We start from the raw sequence: 18,817 nt of genomic DNA, 5'->3' as shown, positions 1-18,817 counted from the left end.
GGACTCACTACCAGATGTGTTGGAGTTAGACGTTCTGGCTGTTGTTACCACAGGGAGCCGAGGGCCCGCCTGCCCAGGGAAAATCTATGCTGGGTCCGTCCTCAGCTGGCCCAAGACGTTGGAGGCTCCACGAACCTCTGGGAGCAGCGGCTCCCCAGGGCCAGCGAGGGGCGCAGGGCCTTGACGGGACAGGAAGGCCTCCGAGGTGAGAGCGAGGGTCTCGAGGCCCCCGCCTCAGCCCACCCTCCAACCACAGTGACTGAGTCCCTGGAACAGCAGCTAAAGGTCCCAGGTGCATTTGTCAGAGCTGCCAAGCATCTTTTTCCAGACGGTTCTCTTTGTGGGCCTGGACACCCGTAGCCCTTTGCTGGGGAAATCTGGATCACCACAGCCTCTGTCCAGAGGCAGCAGGATGCTGCGTGTCAGGGACCTATTTTCTAGGGGCTCCCAGAGCCACAAGCTGAACTTCTTGAGCTATAAGCATAATGATTCAGTGACAAGTTGAGGTTCCCGCTCTACCCTCTAACGCCACCCCACGGCTGGCTCAGACACACGGGCCCCAAGAGATGCACCCACCAGAAAAACCACAAACATCCAATATGAGCACTGAAATTGTTTATCAGTTCATTGAATTTCTGACGCACGTTTCCTCAATGCCATGGTGTAGTTCTTTGCACCTCAAAACCACACACTAAAAGTGCTGTTCAATTAAAAATCATTCCTATGTAAACATCTCCTAAGACATGACGTGTGAGGCCACAAAGCACTTGTGGAGATGAAAGATCCTTCTGTGAATAAAATGCAGATGAAAGCTGAGGTGGGGAGGAGCTGATTTCCCACCTCAGGGCCGACCCAGAGCTGCACACGTGCTGGCCGCCCCGAGACGCAGCGGACGTCTGAGCTGAAACCCTGAGCAACAGATCAAAGGGGAAGAGGCCGGAGGGGCCACTGACTGTGGGAGGGGTGGGCACAGTGTCCTCATCAGGGGGACGGGGCCGGGCACGGAAGTGGGGGCCAAGCAGGGAGCAGCCCATTGACGTGACCCCACCCATCTGGAAAGGGCTTAAGCAGGGCCCTGAGGGTGGGGGAGAACGCAGGGTCGACCCACTGCTCTGCAAACACGGATGGGGAGGCCATGATCGCAGCAAAATATCAGGGTTCCTATTTTCATGATAGCAACTGACAATGGATTATAAATACCAGGATTTTATCTTCTGGATAAAAATGCCACCTTCCAGGAAGGGGGCGTTCACAACAGGCTCTCCCCACTTCCCAGAGGGGAGCGTGGACACAGCCGAAGCGTTTCTATCTACTTCGACCCACACCGTTGGGCAGTAGTGACAGTGACAGTCCTACGTGGGTGCTTGTGTCCTGGGCCAAGAAGCCCCCGCGGGGTCTGTGTGCCCAGCACCCACTCTCCACCAACCATGTGCAGGAGAGGGAGCTGGGAGCACACACTGCCCCGTCACCACGCTCAGACACTCAGGACAAATGGAGACTTGGACGAATTAGGAAGAGTCGTCCTGGCACGGCCCTCGGGAGGGCTTCCTACGAGGTGCCCTGGGCTCTAGGCCTGGCCCTCCAGCCGGGCCACGGCCTGCTTCAGGTCCTGCACGACGAGGTCCACCTCGGCCCTGGTGGTGCTGCGGCCCACGCTGAGCCGGAGCGCGTTCCTGGCCACGTCGAAGGGGATGCCGCAGCTCAGCAGCACCGGGGACGGCCTGGGGGGCAAGGAGACTGGGTCAGCTGTCACGGAGGAGCTCTCCTGTGTGCATGGGGCTCGGGGAAGGGACCCTGCCCTTCTGCTCTCGGTCAGCTCCCCAAGTGGGGACCTGCTCCCCTCCTCCCCTCTCTGCCAAACACCCATCTTGAGGGTCCAGCTCACAGGCCCCCCTTGCCCTCCCCACCCCGGGTCCTCTCGTGCTTGGAACCCCTGCGCGGTGCTGTGGCCTCCCCCTCCGCCCCCTGGAGCACAGATGCAGACCGCCAGCCACTGTGGCCGGCTGGGCAGAGGCCTGGGATACAGGAGGGGCTTTCTCGTCCTCTAGGACTTTAACAGGCCTCGGAGGAGACGCGTAACCACACAGACGAGGCCGAGCGTCCCGCCTCCCATGTGTGGATTAGGGGCCGCGGCCCGCCCGAGTCGGGCACACAGCACAGGGCCTTATGTACAATAGGGTCCCAGTCAATATCTGTCAACCCAAGAAACCACACAGAAGGTTCTCTGAAGCTGGACGGTGTGGGGCTCGCAGGGGTCCTCAAATCTTCAAGCAGGGTTCCCCAGTCAAGGGTCCACCTTCGCAGGCCACCCACCAGCCAGGGACCAGAACCAGCCCAGCAAGAGCGTGCTGTCACACCACAGCGCCTGCAGTAGCCATCCAAATAAGTTTCCTTCGCACAGGGTCAGGTGAGGGGGTGCTTTCATCACCTCCAGTCACCGAGAGTCAGAGCTGGAAGCCTCTGCAGCCGGTCCTGTCACAGGTGAGAGCAGGACCAGGTAGGCAGTGACACTGCCCCTGCCCCTCGCAGGTGGGTGACCTCACTTTCTACTCCAGGAGGATATACCCCCACTTCCCACAAGGGCAGTAAGCATCTGCCCCCTTTCCTCTCCCTCCCTTGCAGGGGCCGCACCAGACACTTGTCCCTTCTGAGGCGTGCTGCCAGCCCTTCTGTGCCCTCCACCTCTGCCACCAGCCCCTCCCTTCCTCATCTCTGTGGCTGTTAAGATTGCCGACTCTGCACCTGCCAGCGTGAGCACTCCATCTGTTTCCTGGTCTGAGACCTGGGCTACTCGGATACTCGCTTGAGGGTCGTGGTGAGCACTCCATGAGCGATGACGCACCTGAGCGCTCCGTCAGGGACAGACCCCGTGCGCCCTCCCTCTGCATTCCAGGCTGGCCTCAGCCTCCTGCTCTGGAGGATGACTCTGGCTGCCACATCCCGGCTCCCGGTCCTGCCTGCCCCACACAGCCCCTCCACTGCAGGCGCTAAGGCCCTGAGGAGACCCCTGCCTGATTCTCCACCTCCCTGGGCCACAAGGGCTGTTCCTCTAGGAGCCCTCTCGCCTCACCTGCTTGTGCAACCCCGGCCAGCCCTGGACTCTCATGACGGCCTGTTGCTGATCATGTCCACCTCTGCTGTCTCCGGAGCCCGAGCTGCTTTATCCAGCTCCACTCCCACCTCTGCAGGCCCCCACACTTACAGCAAGCCAGAAACCAAACGCCCTTCTCTTCCTCCAGCAGGGCCAGGTGCCCGATGCCCTGACTCCACCCTCCCTCTTCTGCCTGGTCACCACCATCACCATTCGCCTGGGCCTGCCGTCCCATAACCCTCCCGTATCTGGTAGGGGGAGTTATCAGAAACCCACGTCTGATCGTGTCATCACCTTCAGTAGTCTCCTTTCCTTGAGGATAAAGCGAGCACCCCACAGCCTGGCCCTGCTCCTCCAGCCCTGCCCCTCCACCCCCTCCCCGGGGCTGAAGTGCTCGTCCTCTTCTCGTGGTCCAGTCCCAGCCCTCCTCTGGGCAGCAGCTTCCCCTCCTCCCCTCCTGAGGCCCGTGCAGGGCCTCTACTTCACCGGCCGCAGCGCCGGCCCCCTGGCCCTGCGATGTCTGGTCACTTTCTGTATCCCTGCCAGGCTGCACAGCTCCGCAAAGGCCTAGGCCCAGTGCCTGGAGCACGGATGGGCCCTGGGCACTGTGGCCGGTTTGTGGAGAGCACTTACCGGTCCCCATGGTCCGAATGGCATGCAGCCCCCACGCTAGCCAGCAGCGTCCTGCACTGAGCCAGCACCAAGCGGCCTGTGGAGACAGAGCACACGTCCCCTGAGTCCTGGGGAGGCACCCTGTCCCGCCCAGTCTGCGTCATCTCTTCTCTGCCACAAGTTTTGGGGTCCCCTCCCTCGTGCCACCTAACGGATCCCAATGCACAGGCCCCTCCGACCGCAGGTGAGGGAACTTGCAGTAGGATCCAGAGAAATCACTTCTCTTCTTTGGCTGCAGAAAAGCAGAACCTACTCTGCCTCATAAAACTAGCCTTGAAGATGTTATTTCTGATCAATTGTCTAGTAAGATACCCAGAATTCTGGTTAGCTGCCTTACTTAACAATTTGTTGCCTTAGTGATAATATTTAAATTTACATCCATCTTTTCTAAAGGCAGAGGCACTTGGGAGCTGTCTTCATCAAGCAAGAAGGCACTTCCATCTTCTTTCACAAGCACAGAGATTTAAAAAATACATTGATGACTGCTGATGTAATTAAAATGAGAATCTTCGTCTCATTTAAATGGCCACAGGTCATCAGTGAACATAAAGTCTGCCCCCAGAGGAAAGGGGAGAGATGACAGAGGGACCTTCCTTCCCACAGCAAGGTCTGGAGACGGCCAACAGCCGCCTGCCTCCTTTCCGGTGAGAAGGCGTTTCAGCCCATGTTCTCATTCATGCGGCCGCGGTGCTGGCTGCCCCAGAGTTTCTTCACGCTCCAAACACAGCTGCCCCCTTTCTCTGTGGAACGCAGGACAACAAAGGAGGCAACAACTCTTCTTCCAGGAAGTCAAAAACTGCTCTGCAGATGTGGCTCACGTGTGCTCTCGGGGCCACAGTAATTGCCTCCCAAATAGAAGACGGCTGGTCAGTGCCCTGGACTCCAGCCTCAGGACTCGGGGTGAGCCAGGTGCTGTATGCATCTGGAATGCGAGTAATCCCCACTGTTCCCAGCATGGCGGCAGCTATCGCGGGAACCAACGGAACCCTCAGATTTGTGCTTCGTCCTTACCCTGAGCCAGTTGTTAAAGTTGATCGCCTCTGCTTTCCCTTACCCTCATAAAATACTGTGTAAAACTTGCTGACACAAATGGACCAGCTAGTCTAAAATGTGGTTAGTTTCACCTCCTTCCCTGGAAGCTTTCGGGTAGGACTGGAGCGAGCGCTGAGCGCGCCGGCGTCCAGAACATCATTAGTGTGGTGAGCAAAGTTGGGGGGAAAGAAGGAGCTGTGAGGGGAGCCCCAGGCCACCACGGGGTCACCGCCCGATGGGGCCGTTTGCTCTGGGCACCAGCCAGCCAACGGGGCCCTCGGTGAGCACCTCCTGACAGCACTGAGCCTCCTCCCACCAGCGCCCACCCGCCACACCATGGAGACACCAGGAGGAGAGAGTCGTCACCTTGGAGCTGGGGTCCCCGGATGGAAAAGTTACACGTGTTGGGGAGTCGCTCAGTCCCTGGAAACTGGCTGTTCAGATGGATTTTCTTATCAAATTCAGCCTGAAACATCAACGAGATACTCAGTGACAGCTTCAAAGCCTCCCCACCCCAACTGTCTGAACTTTAGACTTTTCTGGGAAACAAAACCTCAGCCTCAACACGTAAGATAATTATCTTATCGATAAGCATCTACCTATAATAGTTAAGGGGACTGACTGTGGAAAGCAAATTAATTAGGAGAAAAAAAATTCTGAATACATATGGCACTTCTACATAAAACCATTAAATATACCCCCTCTGGTATGTTGTTACATGCGTCTGTGAAAAAGATAATCCACTTGGTCTGGAGTCCCTCTTTGGGGCCTACGTTTCGTCATTTAATTTTTCCCTCTTCCTTTAGGACCTCGGTTGTTCCCAGAGTGCCCAGGGCCTGAGTTTCAATCAACACAGTTCCTTTCGTCCGGTACAGTCCAGCCCATGTCCTGCCTGCCCCCTGGGGCCGCTGTCCCCAGCCCCACGGCTCCCCCGCGGAAGGGCAGATGGTCCACGCTCACCAGCAGCCTCTGCTCCAGGTAGTCACGCACATCTCTCATGTGGGCCTCGTAAGCCTCGCAGTTCTCCGCCACCAGCTCAGCGGCCTGGGGACACAGGAAGGCGGCAAAGTGAGAAAGCACGTTCAATGGTTGTGAAACAAGGAGATCAAAACAGCTTTAAGTGGCAGAGGCGACCTTTCCTCACACTGCTCATTTTCTGGAACATCACAGGCGATATTTACTGAGTGCTGGCTGTGTGACAGGCCACGATAAGTGCTTGAGAAATGTCATCTTCGCTTGTTCAACAGGAATCTACCAGGCACTTCCTGACACCTCCAGGCACCAGAGATCCCACAGCCAGTAAGACCAAACAGCCATCCCAGTCAAGGCACGTCTACTCCAGAGACACAGACAGATGGACGCACACAACAAGGGAAGAGGTGAACCCACATACCGACGGGGTGAGTGCTATGGGGGGAATGAGGGCACGTGGTAGCGGGAAGGTGTGAAGGGGATGGCAGAGCTGGGGGAGGGCGTTCCAGGCAAAGGCGGCCACCGCAGAGGAAAAGGTGAGTGCTCCTGGAATAGAGTGAGCAAGGGGACAGGGCCCCAGGACCTCGGTGACAGGAGGAAACTGAAGCGAAGCACAACAGGGCAAATGCACTTGGATTCTGAGAAAGGGGTGAGCTGGTCTGATTCGCATGTTTAACGATCATTCTGGATGCTGTGTGGAGAACGGAAGAGGCCGTGGCAGGTCCAGACAAAAGATGGGGATGACCTGGTCTGGAGTCGGTGGCATGGAAATGGACAAGAGGCAGATCCTCAATACACTGTGGAGACAGGACAGACAGGGCTGGCTGTTGCATCGGGTGCCAGGGAAAAGGACAAGGGCACCTCCTAGATGTCTGAAGGGAGAACCCAGATGGCGGGAGGCACCATGGGGAGTGGGGACGATGGAGGAGAGAGCGGGACATCGTGGACCGGGAGGAAATGTGAAGTAAGAAGCGGGGACCTGGGTCTCCCAGGAGAAGGGTCAGGACCTGCCCTGAGATGTCAATCAAAGACCTGAGCCCGGGCTGGTGTTAGACCCACGGGGCCGGATGAGCGCCACACGGAGCTTTTGTGGAGAGGAGGCTGGGATGCAGCCCAGGAGGCTGGCCGACAGGTGGCGAGGCAGAGGAGGCACAGCTGGGGCGGAGGCGGAAGCAAGCCAGAGAGGAGAGTGGCCCAGCAGCTGTCAGCATGGCGAAAGCTGCCATGGGGCAGATGAGGATGTGACAACACGGCGGTCGCTGGGGACCTCCTCAGCCAGTTTCAGGAGAGAAGAGGCACGAGCAGCAAGACTGGGTGTCAGGAGGACGGAGGTAAGGGGGTGAGAGTGTGCAGGCCACTCCTTGGGGACCTTTTGATGTCGGACAGAGAAATATAGGGGAGGAGTTTGGAGGGGCGAGACCAGGGAATGATAGTTTTAAAGGCTGGGGGAATGTTCTAGTAGATAGGAACGTGATGATGCACAAGAGGGGACAACAGCAGGAGGGGCTCTTCTTCAGCCGGCACAGAGAAGGGGTGGGAAGCCCAGAAGAGCCCCTGACTCGGCCTGGGTGGGGTGAGGACACGTCTTCTGGGCATGCGGAGGGCTGTGCCAGGGCCAGACTGCATGAAGGGAGCCCAGGCTGGGCAAGGAGAGAGGAAGGACGGACGACGGTCTGTCCCCTAGCGACTGCAGGGTCAGAGGATCTGGGTGCAGGGGTGCCCAGGGGCGAGGAAAGGGTGGCAGGCTGTGGGGGGCCCTGAGCTGAGGCGCCAGCGTGCTGGTAGGCCACCATCTAGTCCTCAGAAGGAATCTCTTTAGGAAGCTGCTGCGATCATTCCCACCTTGCTGGTGGGACACCAGGGCTCGGGGAGGCGGGGTGACTTGACCCAGGGGAGCAAGCAAACCTGCTGGCCTGACCATCCTCTTAGCTGTAACGACATCACTGTATTTCTTATATTAGAAGAGACTCGAAAAAAGAGCTTTACCCGTTTAAATGCTAAGTCCATGCAACGTACTCTCCAGTCTCGAACAGTACACTTGCAGGCTGACAAATAAAATTCGAGGCTTTTTCTTGTATCAGTCCGTTTATTGGGATTGTGAATATGATTTCCTAAAGCCCTGGACACCTAGTGAAGCCGAGGGGGAAACTGACGTGAGATGACAGGAAACCTGTGCTGGTCTCTGCTCCGGGGTCCCGGCACAGAGCTCCCACAGCCTCGTAGCCTCCTCAGTGGTAAGAGCACTAGGAGCACCTGTTCTAACATTTGGTCTTCGACTCTGGCTCCTGACCCCGGGATCTTCAATCCCTTGGAATTTCCGGGTGATAGGAGTGTCTTTTGTTCTAAGGAGGCGACTCAGGGGTGGGCTCCTGGATGGGGCTGGTCACTGCAAGACCAAGCCGTGATTTGAAGTTTGGAACTTTCAGTCCCCCGCCCCTTCTGCAGAGAGGCGAGAGGGCTCCAAATGGAGTTAATGATTGATCGAAGCCTCCATAAACCCCCCCAGTATGGGTCAGGAGAGCTTCCGGGTTGCTGAAAACATGGAGGGGCTGGAAGGTGGTGCCCAGAGAGGGCATGGAAGATCCGCACCCCTTCCCTTGTACCTTGCCCTACACATCTCTTCCATCTGGATGTTCATCTGTATCCTTTATCATATCCTTTTATAATAAACTGGCAATCTAGTTAGTAAACTGTTTCTCGGAGTTCTGTGAGCTGCTCTAGCAAGTTAGTTGAACCTGAGGAGGGGCTCATGGGAACCTCCAATTTATAGCCAGTTGGTCAGAAGCACAGGTGACAACCTGGACTTGCGATTAGCGCCTGAACTGGGGGGTGCATCTTGTGAGATGGAGCCCTCAACCTGTGGGATCTGACACTCTCTCCAGGTAGATAGTGTCAGAACTGAGTTAAACTGTAGGACACCCAGCTGGTGCGGCAGAATTGCTTGCTGCGGGGTAAAGAACCCCCACACCTGCTGCCAGAAGTGTTGAGTGTGACAGTAGTGCGGGGGTAGAGGAGAAACAGAGGAGGACTGAGTTGTTCCCACACACCGACGGACAAAGCAGCTGCTCCGCCTGCCGAGGTCCCCCAGGCTTACCTTCCCGAGGCCAGCAATCATCGGGGTGTTCTCTGTCCTGTAAGAGACAAGGGATGCAATCCTACTTCTGTGCAAAGCAGTTAACAAATGTCCCAGGAAGGAATCCTGTCTGTATGAAAGTCATGTGTTCAGATAAAAAACAAATCACACCCACATCTTCCCTAAACAGGTGCCATGCGGTTGCTCTCCACGTAAAGTTTACTAGTCCTGGCCCAGTGACAGTCGACACGCCCACTGTGGGCAATATATGCTGAGTGTCCACAGTGACAATTCGATCTGGACCCTTTTCCTACCCAGGAGAACCCACTCCTCTCACTCAGACCCCAGAGCCTGCCTCCTTGGTCCCCACTGCCAAACCAGGTGAGGGTCCGAGAATTCACCCCTAACACTGTTCCCTTCAGCCAACGTTTCATCTGAAGCCTCTCCACTGTCACATGGGAGGAATCCTCTGTCACCAGAGATTTGGGGCATAATAGGGGTGTGTGTACGTGCATGCGTGTGTGTGTGTGTGTGCGTGCAGGAGAAGGACAAGAGACCCCTGAAGAGCAGTGGTTCTCATACACTGATCCAACAAACTCTTTGCTCTATTGCAGGAAAAACGAAACAAAACATTAACTTAATAATTTTCCTAATTTTAACTTTTGGCTAAATCAAGTTTTCCTAAGCCTCTGGAGCTGGCTCCTGCTTGCCTGCTGCAGATAAGAAGGCAAGGGTACACGCAGCATAGTATTACAGGAGACTGACCCCACTGCTCTGCCCTGGACGCGTTTATTGATCAGGTCTGTCCCCGGGGACAAGCCCCACACCTGGGGTGGTCTGGGAAGGACAGGAGCCCCGGGCTTGGTCCTAGGCCGGACTCCTCTCCCAGCTGTGGGACCTGTGACGGCATCCACTTTCCGGGCCTCACCTTCATCTGTAGGACCACACGGTCACACCAGGAGCAGCTCTCAAAGGTCTACGCCCTGTGACCACCTGGAGGGCTGGCCAGGGTGAACAGCTGGCACCCCATGTAAGACTGGGAACCCACCCTGTGCCACCCAGTCCTGCTACCAGGCCTGGCCCCTCCCCCACTTCTGAGGAGTCAGCCCTCCTCTACCTCCACCCAGAGTCAGGCAAACCCTGCTTTCCGCACCCTGCCCACACGCTGAGCTACCTACTATGGCTTCCAGCACAGCAGATGTTCTGCCTCCTCTTCTTTTTCTAATTAAACTTTTTATTTTGAGATAATACAGATTCACGTGTGGTTGTAAGAAATAATATAGAGACATCCTGTGTTATTCAGTTTCTCCTAAGTAACACTATAGCCAATATCACAACCAGGACATTGACAAGACACAGAACGTTTCCACCACCACAAAGACCCCTCCTGTTGGCCTTCTGTAACCACACCAACTTCCCTGAAGTTGCCCCACCCCTTCCTTAACCCCTGGAAACTGCTAATTTGCTCTCCATCTCTATAATATTGTCATTTCAAGAATGTCATATAAATGGAATCATATGGTTTATAACTTTTGGGGATTGGGTTTTTTCATTCACTATAATTCTCTGGAGATTCCTCCAGGCTGTTGTGTATATCAATAGCTCATTCCTTTTCATTACTGCATAGTATTCCATGGTACAGATGGGCCATACCTTGTTTAGCCATTCATTCATTAAAGGACATCTGGGTTGTTTGCAGTTTGTGGCTATTATGAATAAAGCAGCTATACACATTTGTGTACAGATTGTTGTGTGAACATAAGTCTTCATTTCTCTGGGATAAATGTCTAGGATTGAAATTCCTAGGTCATATGATAACGGTATATTTAGTTTTTAAAGAAACTGCCAACCTGTTTTTCAGAGCAGCTGTACCATTTTACATTTCCACCAGCAATATATGAAAGATCCAATTTCTCTGCATCCTCACCAGCATTTGGTGTTGTCACTATATTTTATTTTAGCCATTCTAACATTTTGCATTCCTGCTAGCAATGAGTGAGAATTCCAATTACCTCACATTCTTGCCCAAAACTAGTACTGTCAATCTTTCCAATTTTAGCCATTCTGGTAGGCATGCCTCTCACTGTAATTTTAATTTGCATTTCCCTAATAGCTAAAGATGTTGAACATCTTTTCATGTGCTTATTTGCTGTCTACGTATCCTCTTTGGTGAAATGTCTATTCATGCCTTTTGCCCATTTTCTGAATGAGTTGTTTGGGGTTTTTTTGCTGTTGAGTTTTGAGGGTTTCTTTACATACTCTAGATGCTAGTCCTTTGTCGAATCTGTCATTTGAAAATATTTTCTCCTAGCACATAGCTTGTCTTTTCATCCTCTTAACAAAGTCTTTTACAGGACAGAAGTTTTAAATTTTGATGAAGTTCAATTTATCAGTTTTTCCTTTTAGGGATGCTTTTGGTGTCAAGTCTAAGAACTCTTTGCCTAACCCTGGATCCTGAAGACTTTTTTCCATGTTTTTTTTCTGAAAGTTTTATAGTTTTATGTTTTACATTTAAGGTCATGATCTACTTTGAGGTAATATTTTATAAGGTGTGAGATTTAGGTCAAGGTGCATTTTTTGCCTACAGATGTCTAACTGCTCTAGCACCATCTGTTGAAAGGCCATCTTTCCTCCACTGAATTGCTTTTGTGTCTCTGTCAAAAATCATTTAGGCATATTTCTAGTTGTATCTATTCTGTCCCATTGATCTACCTGCCAGAATTTTGATAGAAATTGGGTTAAGCTTGTAGATCAATTTGGAGAGAATTGACATCTTTACTATACTGAGTCTTTTGATCCATGAACTTGGTATGTCTCTCTGTTTATTTAGATCTTTGATTTCTTTCATCTACATGGTGTATTTTTCAGCATACAAGTCCTACAATACATGTTTTGTTAGATTTACATCTGAGTATTTTTGAGTGATTGTAAATGGTATTGTATTTTAAATTTTGTTCATTACCAATATATCAAAATACAATTGATTTTTGTATGTTTATGATGTATCCTGTGATCTTGCTGGACTCACTTATTAGTTCGAAGAGTTTTCTTATCTATTCCTTGGTATTTTCTACAGAGAAAATCATGTGATCTACAAATAGGGACAGTTTTGCCTCTTCATCTCCAATCTGTATACCTTATTTTTCTTTTTCTTAGCTTCTGCACTGACTCGAGCTTCCACATTGTTGAATAAGAGTGTGAAAGTAGACATTCTGGCTTGTTGCTGATCACAGGGGTAAAACATCCAGGCTTTTACCATCGAGTATGATGTTATCTGTAGGTGTTTTGTAGATGTTCTTTTCAGGTCGAACAAGTTCTCCTCTAGTCATATTATTCTGAGAGTTTTTAACGACTGAATGCTGAACTTTCTTAAATGCTTTTTCTACATCAAATGATATGATGATGTTATTTTTCTTCTTTAATATGCTGGATTACTTTGATTGATTTTTGCATATTGAATACTGAACCAGCCTTGCATCCCTGAAACAAACTCCACTTTGTTATGGTGTGTAAATTATTTTTATATTTTGCTGAATTCCATTTGCTAATATTTTGTTAAAGATTTCTGCATCTAAATTCATGAGGGATATTTGGTAGTTTATGATAAGTGGCTCACTTCATCTAAGTTGTCAAGTTCATGAGTGTAGGGTTGTTTGTAGCATTCCCTTATTATCCTTTTGATGTTGGTAGGGTCTGTATTGATATCCCGTTTCATTCTTGATAATGGCAATTTGTTTCTTGTCTCTTTTTTTCTTTGTCAGTCTTGCTAGAGATTCATCAAGTTTATCAGTATTTTCAAAAGCCAGCTCTTTGTGTCATTGATTTTTTTAAAAATCACTTTTGTTTTCATTGATTTCTGTTCTTATCTTTATTAAGTGCTTTAGCTGTGTCTCACAAGTTTTGATAAGCTGTATTTTCATTTTCATTCATTTCAATGAATTTAATTCCTTTGAGACTTCCTCTTTGACCCATGGATTATTTAGAAGTGTGTTGTTTGTTTCTAAGGGAAGATTTTCCTATTATCTTCCAGTTACTGATTTCTAGCTCGATTCCATTGTGGTTAAAGAACACACTTTATGATTTCAGTTCTTTAAATGTATTGAGGTTTGTTTAATGGCATAGGATATGGTCTATCTTAGTATATATTCTGTGGCACTTGAAAAGAATGTGTACTTTGCTGTTGTTGGGTGTAGTGTTCTAAACATGCCAATTAGATCCTGTTGGTTGATAGGTATTATTGAGTTCTCCTATATCCTGGCCAATTTTTGTCTAGTTGTTCTATCATTGTTGATGGAAGGGTACTGAAGTCTCCATCTATAATTGTGGATTTGTCTATTTCTCCTTCCAGTTCAATCAGTTTTTGCCTTGCATATTTTTCAGATCTATTGTTTACTGTATCCACATTTAGAATTGCTGTCTTCTTGGTGGACTCTTTTATCATTGTATAATTCACCCCTTCTCCCCCGTAATTCTTGATTGACTCTTTTATCATTATATAATCCATCCCCCTCCCCCGTAATTCTTTGATCTGGAGTCTCCTTTATTTATATTATATAGCCATTCCTGCTTTCCTTTGATTAATGTTTGTGTGATACATCTTTTTCCATCCTTTCCTTTCAACCTGCCTCTATTGCTATATTTGAAGCGAGTTTCTTGTAGACAGCATATAATTGGGTCAGCTTTTTAAAATTCACTCTGCCAATCTCTGTCTTTTAATTGGTGTATTTAGACCATTTACACTTAATGTAATTATTGATGTTAGGGCTTAAGTCTGCCTTTTTATTTTTTGTTTTCTGCTTATTCTGTTTTTTATTTCTGTTTTGTTTTTCCTACCTTTCTGTGGGTTACTTGAATATTTTTCAGAAGTTCAAGTGAAGAATAGAAACCTTACCGCCTTTTATATCTCTTTACCTTCCCCCTTTTATAATATATTATCTTAAATATTTTTTCCACATACATTTTAAACCATGTCAGACAGTGCTATGATTTTTGCTTAAACCATCAAGTATAATTTAGAAAACTCAAGAGGAGAAGAAAAGCCTGTTTTATTTACCCATATTTTTGGTTACCATGTTCGTTCTTTCTTTCTGATATTCCAAGGTTCCTTCTTTTACTGTTTCCTTTCTGTTTAAAGAACTTCCTTTAGTCATTTTTAGCAAAGGTCTTCTGATAACAAATTCTGTTAGTTTTCCTTCATCTGAGAATGTCTTGATTTCTCCTCCATTCCTGAAGAACATTCTGCTGTGTACACAACTCTGGCTTGTCAGTCCTTTTCTTTGAGCAGCTGCAAAATACTGCATCATTCCTTCTGGTCTCCATGGTTTCTAATGAGAAATCCACTGTCATTTGAATTATTTTTCCCCTATAGGTAACGTGTCATTTTTTTCTCTGGCTGCTTTCAATATTTTTTCTTTGTCTTTCATTTTCAGAAGTTTAATTATATGTCTTGGCATGGATTTCTTTTGGTTTATCTTCTCCAGAGTTTGTTTAGCATCTTTGTTTATATCTCTTACCAAATTTGGGAAGTTTTCAGACATTATTTCTTCAAGTTCTTTTTCATCCTGCCCTTCCTCCTCTCCTTCTGGGACTTCAATGAAATGAGTGTTAGACATTTTGTTATAGTCCTGCAGGTCCCTGAGGCTCTGTTCAATTTTTTTCCAGTCTATCTCCTCTCTGATGTCTAGACTGGGAAATCCTATTGTTCTACCTTTCAGTTCACTGATTCTTTCCTCTGTTGCCCCTCCTCTGCTGGTGAGCCCATCCACTGAGCTTTTTGTTTAGGTTGTTGGGGTTTTTAGTTCTAAAATTTCCATTTAGTTCTTCTTTACATCTTTTTATTTGCTGACACTTCTATTTCATTTGTTTCAAGTGTGTTCATAATTGCTCATTGAGGCATTATTACTGTGTCTGCCTTCAAAGCTTTGTCAGATAATTCTAACATCTTTGTCATCTCAGTGTTGCCATCTATTGATCATCTTTTTTCATTCAATTTAAGATCTTTCTGGTTCTTGGTATGATGAGTGATTTTCTTGGTACGATGAGATGTTTCTGTATTATGTTAAGAGAGTCTGGATATTACTTAACCTTCTTGTTTTAGCTGGCTTTTCTTGACACTGCTCTGGCAAGGGGGAGGAGTGTGCCACCTCATCACTGCCAGGTGAGGTAGATGTCCAGGCTCCCTACGTGGCCTGTGTTAACACCTGTTGTGGGGATACTCCTTGTTAGTGATGGGTGTGGGTGGAAGCCCTGGGTCCCCATGTGGTCTCCACTGACACCGTGGTGGGGGTGCCTCATTACTGGCTTGCGGGGGCAAAAGTCCTGGCTCCTGACTGGGCCCTTTCTGACACACCTGGTGGCGGTGTGGGGTGTCTCGTCACAGCCTGTGAGGCTGGAAGTCTGGGCTCTGTGCTCTGCCTTTGCTGGCGTGGGTGGGGGTGGCGGCAGTTTACTCTGTGGTGATTGGCTGGAGTAAAGCGGGTACTGTCTAACAGTTCTCTGTCTTGTGAGGCTGTCCCTTTCCTGGTCCACTGGCTAGAGAGGGCAGGCTTTGGCTGAACATTTTTCGTCTGCCCTCCTTGGTGTTTCTGAGTTTCTGGCTTCTTCAGCTCTATGTCTTGGATAAAGGAGGCAAAAGAAAACCCTGGGCATTCACCTCCATTCCTGTTTCTCCCTCTTGTTATCAAGTTTCTGACAAAACATGTGGTGCTGGCCCCACCTTGTTCCCTGGTTAAAACGTCCCTATGTGTCACGGGGACACAGGAGCTTCAGAAAGGAAACCAGGTGCTCCTAGGTGGCTCCGCTCACCACACAGTCAAGAGAAGAGCAGCACTTCTCAGCCAGGAGGGCTCCAGCTCTGAATCACCACCAAAGAGATGGCAGATCTGTGAGTCCTGGGTGCGGAATCAACCAGTGGAGCCAATTCTGATTCAGGAGTGATGAAGACTGTGCTATTACAGTGCTTCCAAGAGACAGAAAACCCCACTGCCCTACAGGCCAACTGCATGGCCAGCAGGTCAGAGACCTCACTAACCTTCTACCTTACCCTGGCCTGAAATTCCGTTCTTGTCCACCTCCAAACAGCATGGGATACAGAGGGGTGAGTTCACCGAGCCCTCGGACGTAAAGTGCTCCAATCCTGGGACCATAGAACTGAAAGGAAAAGTCGGTCATTTATTCAATAAGAAACTTCTGAGGACCTTCTCTGTATATGGCTGAGCGCTGAGAGGCACACAGAGAAACAATAATGTCCGGGCCCCACAGCTGTGCACCCATCACCGCTCCAGACACGCAGGGTCACAAAGGTCTTCAGGGTGAGGGCCAGAGACTCTCGTTCTCGGCTCAGTGGCAGCGGAGCTCCTCTGCGCATAACGGGACAGAATTTACAAAAGGAGAGGGGTGGGAACTGGAGAGCACCAAGGGCTTTTCCTGGGTATGATTCTAGGTTTTCAAATCGACACTATGCAAAAATTTTAAGTGCCACAGTGTCAGGCCAGCATACAGGCTCCTTTGGAAACCAGCTGAGTATTGTGCTTCAAAACGGAGAACTAAAGGTATTTCAGGTTCTAGTCAGCTGCCAGAAAGAGGAGCAAAAGCTTCAGAAGGGTCTTCATTATGAACTATTTCTCCTATTCCACCTTAGAGGTAAGAGTCACTAAAACCAAACCTTTGCATTCCAGAGCCACACTTTGAATCAAGGTAGAGAAAGCAATCTTTTTTTGAACCTCACATATTCCGTCCTTGGTGTGGGGGCTACGAGTGGGCTGATGAGGGTCTGCACACGCTCTCTCCCTGCTGCAGAGAACACTCACTACCTGGCTAACCTCACCTGCCTTATGTCTTACCCGAGACCTCAATGCCCTCCCACAGCCACCCCACTCCTGCCCTGGATGGGTTTGGGGGCCCCACTATCCCTGTCATGGCACTTGTCAACGGCATCCTAGCTGCTGCTGGTCTCCCCTTCTTTACGCTGCTGAGGGCAGGGGCCGCGAGTTGCTGGTCACCGTGTCCCCGGGTCCTTGCTCTGGGAAGGCACCCGAGGCACACTGGGCGACAATTGAATGGTAGACGGTGCTGCTGGCTCTGCTCCACGGTGAGCCTCGAGGTCATCGGGCATCATCCCCACCAGGAGGGAAAGAGGCCTCTGCAGACACACCTTGTGCCCCACGATGGTCAGGAAGTCCACGCCCAGGTCCTCCACGTCCACACGCGTTTTCCCCAAGGCCTGCGCGGCGTCTGTGTGCAGAAGGATGAGGGGCAGCCCGGCCGCCGCCCGCCTCTGGTTCAGGGCTTTAATCCGCTGACTGATTTCAGGGACCGGCTGAAGTGGGGAAAAACGAAGAGTTGAGTACGTTGCTGTGATTTGATGAAAACCAAATGAAAGAAATAAGGAGTCATTAATGAAGACAGGCAAAAACAGTTACAAAACTGAAGAAAAGAGAAAAGAAGGCGGCGGAGGCTGGGAAGCATGCGGACACCAGCAAAGCCTGGCTCCCTTCTCCCCACGAGATTTTCTTAAAATGAAAAAGCGACTCACCATGATGACGCCGGTCTCATTGTTGGCCAGCATGATGGTCACAAGGCAGGTGGTGGGGCGGACGGCTGCCAGGATGTCGTCGACCTCTGCCTGCCCATTCACCTTGGACACTGGGACAAAGGTGACCGCTGAGGTATGAAGCACAAGTACCAGGGTTAATCCCGCAAAGTAACCTCTCTTGACGGTTCACTCAGATATAGCTTAAGAAAACAATTTTCCACAGTTAAAAAGATAATTTATTGTAAAAGTTCAGAAAACATAGAGAAAAAATATAAGCCACCCATTATTACCCTGCCCAGAAATAATCAGCTTGAAGGCTTCTTTAATGCAGCTTCGGCTGGCGGGTTCGTCTCATGGAACACACTCTCCTTCCTGCTTCTAACGGACCATGAGGAGGTAAGATGCTCTCAGTTCATGAGAGCATCTCAGGGCACCAAGACTTGACCCTCACTCACTCGACCCTGGATGGACAGTCTGACCATCTGCATTGTGCCAGGCGCTGTTCCAGGCACCTGTGGCCTCACTACTGCAGAGGGAAAATCAGTGGAGGTAGCTAAATCGAGGTTTTTGGTTCAAAACGGTGGAAAACAAATACATCTACTTTCTCCCCAAGGTCCCACTGAAACGAGAGAACAGGTATATTTCCAAATAAGGGGTATCTCCTGTAGACAAGGTATTTTGAAGAATCCCCAGAATACAGAAAGATGATGGCATTAGATTCATAGGAACAGGGAAAAAACACTTAGAACACTAATAGGTGAAAACTAATTCCACAGGAAGTATGAAAGGATCCAGTGACCATCCAGGTTCAGGGTGCACAGCATGGGCGCAGGGCAGGGCCGACTGTCCAGAAAGGCAGAGCACCCGCTTTACACCCAGCAAGGGGGTGGCACCACACGCCCCGAAGAGGAACGACAGGCCCAGGCAGGCTCTCCTGGGACAGGTCGGTGCCAGCGAGAGAAGGGCAGAGCTCGTGCACCACTACAGGATTCAAAGAGGAGCAAAGGAAAGGCAGCTCCGGCCAGGACGGCTTGTCTTTTATTAAGGACATGGGAACTTGCTCACATCAGCAGCAGCTAGGGAACTGCAATCAAAACTGCAGTGAGGACCACCTCACACCCACTAGGATGGCTATAATAAAAATACAGACAGTAGCAAATGTTGGCGAGCCTACGGAGAAACTGGAACCATCCTGCACTGTTGGTGGGAATGTAAAATGGTACAGCTGCTTTGGAAGACAAAGATTAAGGTTAAACATAGAGTTACCATATAACTCAGCAATTCCACTCCTAGGTATGAACCCAAGAGAAATGAAAACGTGTGCACACAAAAACTTATACACAAGTGTTCATAGCAGCATTACTCATAATAGCCAAAAACTGGAAACAACCCAAATGTCCATCAACTGATGAATGGATAAATAAAATGTGGTCTATATATATAT

At 49.9% G+C, this 18,817-nt stretch overlaps 1 protein-coding gene across 5 annotated transcripts in view; it reads right to left on the bottom strand.

Annotated features, from left to right (window-relative positions):
- Positions 1-600: 600 nt before the first annotated feature.
- Positions 601-18,817, bottom strand: part of SCLY (selenocysteine lyase) — a 35,750-nt gene continuing 17,533 nt past the window's right edge. For all 5 annotated transcript variants that reach the window (XM_058533297.1, XM_058533296.1, XM_058533299.1 and 2 more), the window contains 8 exons: positions 17,374-17,501; positions 16,993-17,157; positions 15,883-15,989; positions 8,862-8,898; positions 5,756-5,839; positions 5,162-5,261; positions 3,725-3,800; positions 601-1,721 (listed from right to left, as the gene is read on the bottom strand). In XM_058533297.1, coding sequence (XP_058389280.1) covers positions 1,568-1,721; positions 3,725-3,800; positions 5,162-5,261; positions 5,756-5,839; positions 8,862-8,898; positions 15,883-15,989; positions 16,993-17,157; positions 17,374-17,501 — 851 coding nt within the window. In that variant the 3' untranslated portion in view covers positions 601-1,567. The remainder of the gene's footprint in view (positions 1,722-3,724; positions 3,801-5,161; positions 5,262-5,755; positions 5,840-8,861; positions 8,899-15,882; positions 15,990-16,992; positions 17,158-17,373; positions 17,502-18,817) is intronic.

This window comes from Diceros bicornis, chromosome 37, assembly GCF_020826845.1.
Source record: "Diceros bicornis minor isolate mBicDic1 chromosome 37, mDicBic1.mat.cur, whole genome shotgun sequence".
In the NCBI taxonomy this organism is placed as follows: domain Eukaryota; kingdom Metazoa; phylum Chordata; class Mammalia; order Perissodactyla; family Rhinocerotidae; genus Diceros; species Diceros bicornis.
This window is presented reverse-complemented; position numbering and strand designations above follow the sequence as displayed.